The following is a 12,404-nucleotide window of genomic DNA, read 5'->3' as shown; positions in this document are numbered from 1 at the left end:
GTATGGTTGAGCGACATCAGAAGCCCCAAGTTTTGTGTCTAGGCCCTCTGCAATCAGAGGACCATGCACTGGTCTTCATTTTTAAATACAGGGATTATGGCCATCACTTCTTTGATGGAATGTTTTAAGATCCCAGTGAAGTATGTCTGTGAATTACTTGAAAAATAGGATTATTATTGTTATTTTAATATACAAATGTGTCCAAACAAAATAGCATGTATAAAATGAGCTAAAAGTATTTGATGATCTCCAATGAATCCTTCAGGTCCTAGGCTCTATTTTCCCTAAACAGTTTTTTTTTTTTTTTAATAACACAATTTGGGGCTCAATAATCAGTTATTGGATGTATGGACAGATACCTAAATATCTCATTTCCTTACTTGCCCCTTCCTAGTCCCATGTCCCTGTTCACATTGACACTACTGCCCTCTCCTGGCCATCAGGGTTGTTATAGTATATAAGTCCATGGGGGGTGGCCCCTCTCCCTGGCTCCCAGAGCTGGCTCCTTTGCACCATCCTTGGCTTGCAATCACTGACTGCCTACCTTTCCTCCTCCTCCCCTTTCCACCCCATCCCTTTCTCCACCTGCCCTGCAGCACTGCCAGTAACTCCAACCGCAGCACGCCGGCCTGCTCCCCCATCCTCCGGAAGAGGTCTCGATCACCAACCCCGCAGAACCAGGACGGAGACACCATGGTGGAGAAGGGCTCAGATCATTCCTCGGACAAGTCTCCATCCACCCCGGAGCAGGGTGTGCAGCGCAGCTGTTCCTCACAGTCCGGCAGGAGTGGTGGCAAAAATTCCAAGGTGAGCTGGGCCACGCTGACTCTGTGCCTCTGTCGGGGAGGCAGAGAACACCATCCTCAGATGCCTGAAGGGCCCCGTGTCCCAGAGGTTGTCTCTCTGTGAGATGAGGGCAGGGTGAACAGGAAGAACCCTAGTTAGAAATCTTCCCAGCTGAGCACTAATGTTAGAGGGGTCATGGATTAGAAGATGATGCTCCATCCACCCTATCTCTCTTTGGGAGCTAAGGAGACTCATGTCCCTTGAGATCTGGAAGAGAGATGCTTAAGGGATTGGAGGAGGGGTCATCTATTCATCTCTGTTACAGTCTTCAATTTTGGTCCTCAGAACTGGAGTAGAAGAGAGCATTATCTGAGGACAACTGTGTTCCCAGGGAGATAGTAGATAGTCTTCAGAGAACTTCCCAGAATGCTGTTTTTAACCTCTCTAGCCACCATCCTGCCTCATCTTTGTACTAACCCACTTGGGACTCATCTAGCAGAGAGGGCAGTGAAAGGGCTTTTCCATCCCTTTTAGGCATGTCCACCTGAACACCAGGGCCCCTACCCCCAAAGATATGCACAAAGCCCCAGATTGGTTCTGGTTTCCCAGAGAGTTCCACTTTACCCTTGGTCCTTTGGGAAACAGGAGGCACACCTGCTTAGGTGCTCCTTCAAGAAGCTTGTCTTCACCAACTGACTCCCAGAACCTGGGAAGGGGCCGGGGACCCCAGGGAGGCATGGGTACTGGTTTCCCACCTGAATTTGTCTTTTGATTTCTTGTTCTTCCTCTTCTTCCCCACCACTTCCCAAATACCTTCTTTGCATGCATGGTCTTAGTCTCACAAGCGCCTCTCAAAAGTAAGCCATCTTTTGTCTCTGTCTTTTTTATCTCCCCTCTAGTGTTGAATTGTCTGTAGTGCTCAGCATCCCTGCCCTCCACCCCAGCCAATTCTGCCCATGTGTCCTGCTTGGTCCCTTTCCCAGAAGGGCCGGCCCCACTGTCCCCTGGAAGGCTGGCTTGGAAGTAACTGGGCCCATTCCTATTGCACCTGAGGTCGGAGAACAGACCCTGTCCCTGCTCCCCCATGTCTGCCTGCTCCCCAAACACTGCCTCTGGTTGGAATTTATTCCCTCCTTATATGGTGCCTTCTCGAAGCAGAGTCTGGCAGAGGGAGTTTCATTCCTGGGTGGGGTACGCCCCATCCTGTCATATTACAGGTTCCTGTAATCACCCTTGGTGGGTGATTCTGGCCTCCCTGGCAGTAGTGATTTGAGATGGGCAGGAAGGATGTGCTGACGGAGGTCAGGAATTCAGGTCAATGAGTTCCCTCATGTGGCAACAGCAACTGTAGGAGCTCTGCCAGGCATGTTCCTTTTCTCCCTCCTCGGAGAGCTACTTAGCTGGGACACCTCTCACTGTGTCCACCCACTGCCCAGACCAAGGCCCCTCACTGCTTCCACCTACTACCCAGGGTCTGGGTTTATGGTGTTAAGATCCTGAGTCTTGATCAAAGAGAGTGCAGAGGGGCACCTGGAGTTTGAAGAATGTTGACAGTAACCCAGGCAGGCCCTGGAGAATGGGAGCAAGGCAGGAGACAGAGTCAGAGTCTTTCCCAGACCCTAGGATCTCTGAGGCCTGAAGGGAATTTGAACAAATGTTGGGTAAGCAAAAGGTGTTGTAGAGTGGTGAGGCTCGGGAAATCAGCCCCGAGGAATGGTTGCAGCTAAAAGAAGTGGAAGCTAAGGGAGGATGCCTTGTAACAGCCCCAAGTCCCTGTAGGAGGAGGAGAATGGCAGCAGTTCTTTCCTGCAGGATGAACAAGAGGCTGCAAAGCTAATTCTGCATTCTGTGACCTTTAGCCTGGAAGCACAATGTAGATCTGAGGATGTTCAATGAGGATAGCCGGTTGTGGACAGGGGAGGAAGCCAGCAGGAGCTCTCTGGGTTCAAGTGGTGGGGCAGGTGCAGGCATGGCTGATTTCTGAAAATGGGGTTTGGTGTGACCTTCCTCTGTCCCTCCAGAGTGCTTGTACCTCTGCCATAGTTGATATGATAGTGCTCAAGGCCCAGTTGAGGGGAGGGTTGGTCTGATTGGACGTGGACATCAGGTTATTCTTCCTCTTTGCTTCACCCACTTTTCCATCCTAAGGTGATGTTTTATGGTATTTGGTGGGCACTGTGATTCTTACTGATGTCACTGGTCACCACTTAAAGAGTATGTGCTTTGGGTGGATGATGGGTTCAATAGGCAAGTACCCAGTAATGAGGATTGATTTCAGTCTTCAAAGTGTTAGTCTTTTGGGGGGGGGGAACCAGGCCCACAATTTAATTTTGGAGGTGTAGACAGTGTTGCCCAGATTATATACAAACCAAACCTGATTTAAAATCTCACACGTAGGCAGGTATGGTGGTACATACCTGTGATTCCAGTGACTAGGGAGGCTGAGGCAGGAGAATCACAAATTTGAAGCCAGGCTCAGCAACTTAATGTGGCTTGGGGATAGAGGCCCTTGTGGTAAATTCCTAGATCACCCCTACCCCCCCAAAAAAGGAGAAAAGCCCAAACAAAAAACATAAGTACTTCAAGATATATGAATTGACAGGCAGGAGAAATCACTGAGTTTGGGTAGCCAAGACACATTGCAGAAAACAGGTAGAATCAGAGTAGGGGTTTGGAGAGGCGTTACAAAGGAATTGAGAGGAGATCTGGGAATCAAGAGCTAATCTTGGCCCCCACTTCCTAAGGAGCTGAGGTGTGGGAGGTGACTGAGCCGTTGTGTTTTTCTCTCCCTTTGAGAAGAAGGGACTGAAGCAGAACCATCCAGATAGACACACTCATTAAGTTCCCTGGCTTGGAACACCCATTCCCCACCCAGTTCCCCCACCAGTCATGACCATCACTCTAACCCGGCTGTCCTCTAAACAGAGTGAAAATAGGACCATGGTCCATCTGGGGCATGCATGTGCGAGACACACAAGACTGCAAAAGAGGAACGGGGGAACCAATACAGGGAAAAGGTTGCATGCAAGCCAGGGCTGGAACAGATTGTGAGGGAATGCTGCAGGGGCGAGGCCCAGTGTGGGGTGTCCTGGTAGAGTGGAGACACACCAACATTCCATGGAACGTCTTTCCAGGTTGGCCAAATATGTCCATAGTGAGGAATCTGAGAGCCAGAGCTGTTAATGTTATAATCATAGCTAGGCCACCTCATTCCCTGTCTCCTGTCCGTCCTCTAGGAAAGATCACCTCTTGTGTTTTCCATTTACGCTAAGAATGCCTCTTCTTCTCCCCAGAGTGAGAACTAATGCCCAGTCTCTTTTCTTCTCTGGCCTCTATTTATTCATGTTGGGGGTGGACTAGGCCATCCCTAAGGTCTCACACTCTTGAACTTTATGCAGTAGAGGCTGATGCTTTCTTCTTCCCAGAGCATAGGCTAGGGAACTCAAGCTGACCCCACTCCCAGGAATCCCTGCCCTTGCTCCACCATCCAGACCTCACTTGGTAGTGACAGCCTATACCCACTAGAGGGAGCCAAGGCCTGCTTTCCTGCTCCCACCTGCTCCTGGAAGCAACCTGTCCTCCCCTGCCCTGACCTGCCTAGGTGGTGCCAAGGCGATGGGGACAGTAAGTTCTTGGCTTTGGCCCTCCATTGCACCTCTCTGGGTGCATAGCATCACCCTGTGCTGTGGTGCTAGTGCTCCTTTGACATTTTTTCCCATTTGAAAATATTTTCTAATTTCTGTGGTTTTCTTTTCAGTATGACAGACTTAACCTGATCAAAGTAAGATTTTTTTTTTTTTTTGTCCCTAACTGCTACTAAATGTAGAGCTTGTAGTCCTCATCCACCCCAGCCCCACCCAGCCCCACCTCCACCCCAATCCTGTCTCCAGGCTCTCTGAGCCTTGACTCTGGAAGATGTTTTTGGATTTGGAGCAGGAGACCACCTTGAGGTGACTTGGGTTCATTTTGTGGAGCTTGATGTACCTTCCAGTCTGTGCTCTTTAGCTGCCTTCTAGGAAAGGCAATGGAAACACCAAATGAGCCCTGATCAATTCCTGTCTCTGACAGCTCTCTTTTCCCTACTCCTCCTTCACCTTTTGGCCAAATTTGTGTCTAAGCTAAAGGAACCCTACTTCCCCTTCCCTAGTTCTGCCCCTTCTTCCCCTGTGGTTCGTCCTCCAAGTAGGAATGTTCTAATGAGCTTACAAGGGAAGGCATCTGCCTTTCTCCCCTTCTCAATATCCCAGGCTGGCAACCTCCCTGATTTCCCTGTAACTGGCTCCTTTAGGACTTAGTCCCAGGAATGCACAGCCATGAAGAAGTAATTGACCTCTAAGAGGTTGGTCAAGCTCAGAAACTTCTGCCTATGGATAGTCTCTGTGTCTAGTGTGGATTTTGCTGGAGGCATAGGTCCTCATTTGCCTCAGAGGCAATCTCAGTGATGACAGATAAGAGGCTGATCAGAGTTAGCTGGTTAGGGGTAGAGCCAGGAGTCCTTGCTCTGGATGGTGTATTTCACATTTCGAGTATTTGAGAATATCTGTTCTCATCTACCTTTTTCAAAAGAGCAAATATTAGACACAAAGTTATCACAGAGCTAGTTAGAGGTGAGACAAAAGGGGTTTTCTGGTTAAAGCTTCTTGTGAAACCTGAAACTCTTTGTTCCATACAGATTCAGAAGGGGCAGGAGTCTTGATGCCAGTGCATAGAAGGGGAAAGTCTTTTCTTCCTACATGGGACAGGAGGGAGGGCACCATGAAGAGGAATCCCAAAGAATCTGGGATCTCCCACCCCATACCTAAGTTCCAGTTGTCCTCTTTGCTCCTAGGGTCTTATACAAAGGCCAGGACAAGGAATGAGACAGCAGGTGCAGATGATAGGAACCTTTTTCATCTACAAAGCAGACATCTGATGACCTGGTTCGGTATTAATGAAGTTCAAGGAAACTGTGAGGCAGTTGAGGCAGCAACTCCAAGAATGCACCTTCCTAATATTGGGAAGTGCATGCTATGAACATCTGCACAGCCCCATGCTCTGTGGTCTCAAATGTCAAGAGTTTCTGTGTGAGCACCCACAAAGTAAGACATCCCGAGGCACAGATCAAGTTAGATGCAGCCTGCTTGTCCCATCCACCCTCTCCAGACATGGGAACCTTGACTAAAATGCTTTTTGGAGAGTTTTCAGATCTAGGGTTCCCATATAGCAACATCCCTTTCCATGATGAAATGGTTGTTCTTGAGTATCCAGATTTAGCCCTTTACCTTCTAAGGCCCTTGGAATGGTAACAGTATGTGACTTCCGGGTTAGGCCATTGATGGTGTTTTCGGGAATGACCATGGAGTGTCCCTTGCAGAGGGGAATTGAGAGCTAGCCTTGCCATCTGCCACGTTGGCCACAGTCTTGGCTGGTGAGGTTGGTGCGAGGGTGAAATCAGGGGCAGCAGGTCCATGGCTAATCCCCCTTTCTTGCCCCTCTCCAGAGCCTCTGCAGATTCATGTTACCTTCAAAATGTGTCTCCAGTTTCTTCTGATGCAATAGAAGGGTCTAGTGAGGGGAGATTGGTCCCTTGACTCTCTCATCATCATTGTGGTCATACTCACCGACACCCTGGTCCGGTCACCTTCACCCCACCAGACACATGCCCTACAGACAAGCTGAGACAGTGGCTGCCCTCTTAACACCAGGGGAGGAGGGGATGAGGGCTGCTAATTATGCATAGGATCCGTACCTCGGGGTCAGGTTGAAGTTTTGACCTGGAGGTAAAGTTTCTGCCTATCATCCCAGTGGGATGTATACAAATGAATTCTGTTGGTGGAGATGGGAAATAGACGAGGCATAATGTAGTCATCCCTCTTCTTTCCCTGGGAGATTTTCAGATCCCATTCTTCCAGGGCATGGCAAATGGAGAACTTCTGAATTCTGGAGCTGGGGTGGAGTATGGTTTTGCTGATACTGAATTATAACACCTGGAGTTGGAAAGGTCCTTTAGAAATTACACAAAGAACCCACAGTCATTCCTCTGCTATTATCACTTACGTCATCAGCCAGTTGTTGAGATTATAAGAAGGAATTCACTCATCTGCTAACTGAGAGAATAGTTTGAAGGTGATTTCAGGCAGTCCCTTTTCTTCTCTTGTCACCGAAGTGTCCCACCCTGCCTTCTCTAGAGAAGCTGACTTGGAGCAGAAGGCTGGGTTGGTCTCTATCTGTACTTTGCTTCTGATCAGGGCCCATTGGGGACTGGGTCTCGGATGCCTCAAGAGCATCCCGCATCCCCATCAGAAGAAGCTGATGGGGCTCCGACTCCCTTCCAATTGAGCGCTAGCTGGTGCTGCCGCTGCCTGCCACCCCAACCGCCCCAACCCGGTGGGGCTTCCAGCATGGACTGCTCCCTGGGCCTCCTTTCTGGAGCTCTCTGAGAAAGGAGGAGCCCTCTTGAGCAGCAACATGGGAAGCATTCAGCTGCACTTGGATTCGTCCTCCCTGCCCCCCCTCTGCTATCTATGTGTCCTTCCCTCTGGAGCCAGACGTACTCTGGCCACTCCCCGCATCTCCTCATGACTAATTTTACTTTTCTCTTTGATTTGTTCTTTTTCAGAAAAGCCAGAGTTGGTACAACGTAAGTATTCCTGTTTCTCTTCTTGTTGGGTCTATGGGGGGTCGGGTAGAGGTGGGCAGCTGGGAAGGGGAAGTGGGAATGCTGTTTGGCTTCCCCATGGCCTTTCCCCCTAATCTGCTTCCTCCTTCCCCAGACCAAATAGACTATCTTTCCTCTGTAGCAAGACAGGGCAGCCCTGGTGAGGGAGGATTTGATTCAGTGACACCAGGAGGGATGGTCTGGTTTATCCCCTGTGTCTCCCAGAACTCTTGGATAAGCCCCTTCTGCATCCTAGAAGGGGAGAATGGACTGGGGCAGGGGTATGAACTTCAGGCCAAACTTTCCATCCTTTAATTAAGACATCTTGGGGGAGATACAGCCCATAGGACTTTGATTCAGGAACTGAGAGGCTGTCCTATGTAATGTAGTTTGGCTTCTGCCCCAAAGCATGCTCCTCCCAGAAGACATCCCCTGACCTTGGGTCTATGGTGAAGGTGTGATTAGGACCATTTCTTAAGTCACTCAGGGTGGCACTTCATCCATCTGTCCACTTTTTTCCATATTGAGAAAGTGTTTGCAGAGTAAGCAATCCTTGCAAAAGCCACATCCTCTTGGTCATATACACTGAGGTTTAGGACTTTGAACTCTTCCTCTGAAGAGCACCTGACCAAGGTCTCTCAGCCGGCCTTTCTGGGGGAACTGGCATGTTTCATCATGGCCTGGCTTCGTACCTCACCTTCCTTTCTCTGAGCCTGCTGGCCTTCATACTAGACTCTGATCCTGGGCATACCATCTTTGGCCCCTCCTTACATGTGGTTTTGCTCCAGCAGGAGGTGTGGATGTAGAAAAGCTGTCAGGGAAAGGGCCTGTGAATGACAGATGGAGGGCAGAGAGAGCGGTCCCTGGGAGGGGCTTGGGTTTCATATGAGACTGGGTCCAAATCACACATGTGGCCTGTGTGTTTTCATACATGTTCCTCAAAGTCAGGAACATCTCATTTCGTGACTTTCCACCTTGAGCCGCTCTGTGGCCTGTCTTTCATGGGTGTTATTGATCGATCTGCAGGCCTCAGTCCCACCCAGCATCCCAAGTGGGCTTTGCTGATAGGAGGGAGTCAAGGGTTGAGATGGCCTGGGGTGGGAGAAAACCCACAACACTCATGCTTGCTCCTTCCCTCTTGACCCATCAGGGGGTCACCTGGCCTCTGGCCTCAGGTCTCTCCAGACTGCTCAGAGCTCCTGTGCTCGAGGATCCAGAAGCACCCTGTGTTGGGAAGAGGAAGAGGAGTGATAGCTGTGCTTTCTGGGAGCTGTCCCTGGCCCAGCTGTGGTCAGGACATCTTTTGCCCAAGAATTCCTTTTTGAGCAGCACTGCATGAAATAGAGCCCCCAAAGAGGAACAGAAAATACACACTTGCAGGCTTACTAGAGAATTAAAACACGCAAATTTGAACATTAAAGTCCTTTTTCTTGTTGTTGATATCCTCCTCTTATCTTTCTGTTTCTCTCTTTTGTTGCTTTTTAGCTCAGTCCCTTCTGTTTTGTCTTGCTTTTCCTTTCGTTTGTATTTCTCTACTCTTTGCTCTCTGACCACCTTTCTCCCATATTTTTCTTCTCCAGCTCTGGTTCCATCCTCCTGTCTGGCCTACTTTTTCTCCCTGATTCTAATAGCTTTTACTTTCTCTCTGCTACCCCTTTCACCTCCAAGTCTTTCTCCTTCAGCCCCACATGGACTCAGTTTGGTGACAAGCAAGAAGGTGCTATCTCTTGGCTAGAGGATGGGTTGGGCCAGCTGCACTCTGGGGCCCCGGAAGCCCAGGTTCCCCTGACTGTGGAGGAACCGAGCATGGCTGGAGCCCTAGTTCCTGGCTGATTCTACTTGCAACTAGAGACTTGCTGCAGCAGTGGAACCTCACTGACCCTTCCAGCCCTCCTCCAGGGTAACCAACCTGGGCGAAGCCCTCTGCCCTCTGGGTGGCTCTTTGTGACTTCCCTCCATAGGGCTGCTTTCTTCTTGGCCCTGCTAAATGTCTGCAGTAGAGTCCTGACACAGGGTTCTACTGGTGCAGGCAGCAGAAAGGAATAAACATGAGGAGAGAAAGAGAAATAGCAGGTAAACATTGGGAGGAAGAGACAGAAGCTGAGAGGTGGCAAGTGGCCCCCAGTGGCCTAACTACAGAGGTCAGGAGGCCTGACTGGGGTTTACACAGTTGATCATCTCTTATTTCATTTTATTTCCATATTTCCTTCATATGTTTTCATCACCAGAGGTAGCACTTCTGGAAGGTAATCAGTTACTGCCATACTGGAGAGGCCAGTAGAAAGCAGCACTGGAAATGGGCCTGCTTGGGACAATACCCTCTGCCCCCAAGTAAGAACCTCGCTTTCTTCCTGAGGCCGAGGGTAACTCCCCAGCTTGGACTTTTCCACAGCTGGGCATCTGTGGAGCAAGCAGAGTGCTGCCCCTACTCCCTAGAAGTCCACCCTCCCAGGTCCTCTCCGATAGTGCCAGCGCACTAACCCACGACACGGGCCTAAGTGTGGTTGTTTCCAGGCTGGAACAGCAAGCCCTGACCTGGTTGTTCCCAGAGTCATCTGAATCAATACATAGAAAGTCTCCTGGCACCTGCCATGCCCACACCTGTGCCCTGGGCTAGCTGGGCACCCTCTCTTTCAGTGCACACGCACGGGCTATGCTCTTGTGTTCAGACGTGCTGTCAGGGGAAGCTTCGGTTGAATACCCGCAGCTCCCCAGCACTGCCCTGTGGTAGCTCACTTGCACTCCTTCAGGAGGCCCTGCCCTGCCTCTGTTGCTTTGACCTGGTTTCTGTTTTTCTTCATCTCTCAGACTCTTATCTGTCACCTGCAGTGCCCTGGGCTGGTTGGAATCTGACCTCCAGGGAGGACCCCATTTCCCCTTCTTAGTCTGCCCGAGCATTGTTTCTTCTAATCTCTTTCCGGATACTACTGTCAGCTTTCCAGCTGTTCTGATGCCTCAGACTCCATCATGGTACTTAGAAGTCCTGCAGGCTTTGTAATTCCAAGCTCTGGGGACAATTAGATACCCTTGGCCAATGAAGGAGAGAGCAGTGACAATCAGGGCTCAACAGAGTGCTGCCCATTTCCTGGGCATCCGAGGCCCGTTTGAGTGGTTTGAGTCTGATGTGAGAGGAAGCCCACCCACCACCTCCCCACCCACACTCCAGCCTCCACCTTCACCTGCCACTTGCCTGCAGAGGAAGGAGCATTTTACTCCATATATTTAGCCAGGGAGGAGCTGTCATCACTAGGACAAACTACCTTGATCTAAGGAGTGGGTTACACAATGGATGTGGCTGGACCCTGGGATACATGGAATGGCTATAGAGAGACAGCATCAGGTCAAAGGTGGGATTTGAAGAGCCTGCCTTGTACCTCTGCCCTGAGGCCAGGTTACACCTGCTTCTTCTTTTCCTTCTTTACCACCCCAGTTTTATTCAGCAAAGTGTCTAGTTCAGGGGGTGAGGCATGGCCCCTGCAGAAATGAGGTAGAGATATAAGCAGAGAGGGGCTTTGCCTTCAGCAAAGAACCATGGGATGAGTTGAGGGTAACAAAGTCAGGACCAGAGTGGGCATGAGTCTCAGGTGAGAGAGGGTCACAGAGGTCTATTGGCTGCGCCTCAGCTGGGCAGATAACACCCAACTCTACCTCATCTCACTACTGAGGTGTCAGCCATCTCCATGGCAACCAGGACAGGAACCTCATGCTAGGCAGAGACCTAGCATCCTAGTCACCTGCTGCTCCCCCATTAGGGATGCTGGCTTTCTGGAAGAGAGGAAGGGTCAGTGGCAATCCTGTGGAATGTCAAGCAGGTCTGGATGGCTCGGTTTGAATGCTAAAGAACAAAGCTTTGTAGGAATGATTTTCTAGGTGTTGCGGTTAGAGGCAGTGGAGAAAGTGGGAGAGCTGAAAGGAGTCCTCCTGCCTTAGCCACCTGAGTCACTGGGATTATAGGCATGTGTCACTGTGCCCAGCATTTACAGATAACTTGAAGAGTCTCCTGATCTTTTCTCCCCCTGACATCCCATTCTTAACTCTTTCCAGAATAGTGTCACCTGTGCAGGTGAGACCCCTTTCCCAGCCCACCTCTTTCCCCACCCTCTGCCTCATATCCATCCCTGATGCTCAGTCACCATTCCCTGTTGGTTGTCCCTATCTGGCTATATCTGGCTTCTGCCTACCGGATTAGGTTGGAGCACCAGGATTTCCTTTGTGGATCTTAACTAGTTTCTCTGGGTTGGGGGGGCCGGTATGTGCAGTGTTCTACCAGAATCCGTTTGTTTTTCTCCTTAGCGCCCCACCTCCTCCTTCCTGCTGAACACGAGAAGGGGGTACCATTTGGTCCCAGTACCTGATGTTTGCCATAGAGTTAATGTTTAGCCCAAGGTAATTCCTGGTGCTCAGGCTCCTGCCCTGCCCTGCCCTGCCCTGCCCAGCCCTTGGTGAGTGGGTAGAGGAAACCAAGACTGAGGCTTACTGAGACTCATCTCCCAGGGTGTTATCTCTCTGGGTGTGTACTTTTCCTATCTCACCTAAATAGTAGTCATCTCATTTGGCTTGTATCAATGGCTTGTAATCAAATGTTTCCTGGGAATTATTTTAAGGATCTAGAGACTTTTAGAACTATCTACCACCTCTATCTTGAGGTGTGGTGTGGCTCTGAAGAGAGGAAAGTGGAATTGCTTCATTGGTCTCTCATGGTGATGAGGGTGGAACTGACATGCAAGAAAAGAGAATCTTGACAGTGCTGGAGAGACTGTGAGCAGGGACTAGGCTCTGAGAAGCCAGATGTGCAAGTCAGGGATCCCCACGAGTAAGCATGTATGCACACAAAATGCATCGTTGACGGGAACAGTTAGAGAGGGGTATAAGGAATGCATTCACTTGGTAAATAAATTTTTAACTCCTGCTACTGAAACACATCATGTTGACTTCTGTGGAAGCCATGAAGCTGTTTGAAGCATGGATCTTTACTGGGGAA

General features: G+C 49.9%; 1 protein-coding gene across 3 annotated transcripts in view; it reads left to right on the top strand.

The window, feature by feature from the left end:
* Positions 1–12,404, top strand: part of Gramd1b (GRAM domain containing 1B) — a 167,488-nt gene that overhangs the window by 125,055 nt on the left and 30,029 nt on the right. For all 3 annotated transcript variants that reach the window (XM_076846241.2, XM_076846242.2, XM_076846239.2), the window contains 2 exons: positions 597–807; positions 7,385–7,405. In XM_076846241.2, the coding sequence (XP_076702356.1) occupies positions 597–807; positions 7,385–7,405 (232 nt within the window). The remainder of the gene's footprint in view (positions 1–596; positions 808–7,384; positions 7,406–12,404) is intronic.

This window comes from Callospermophilus lateralis, chromosome 2 (genome assembly GCF_048772815.1).
Source record: "Callospermophilus lateralis isolate mCalLat2 chromosome 2, mCalLat2.hap1, whole genome shotgun sequence".
Taxonomy (NCBI): Eukaryota; Metazoa; Chordata; class Mammalia; order Rodentia; family Sciuridae; genus Callospermophilus; species Callospermophilus lateralis.
Note: the sequence above shows the minus strand (reverse complement) of the source record. Positions and strands in the feature narration are given on the sequence as shown.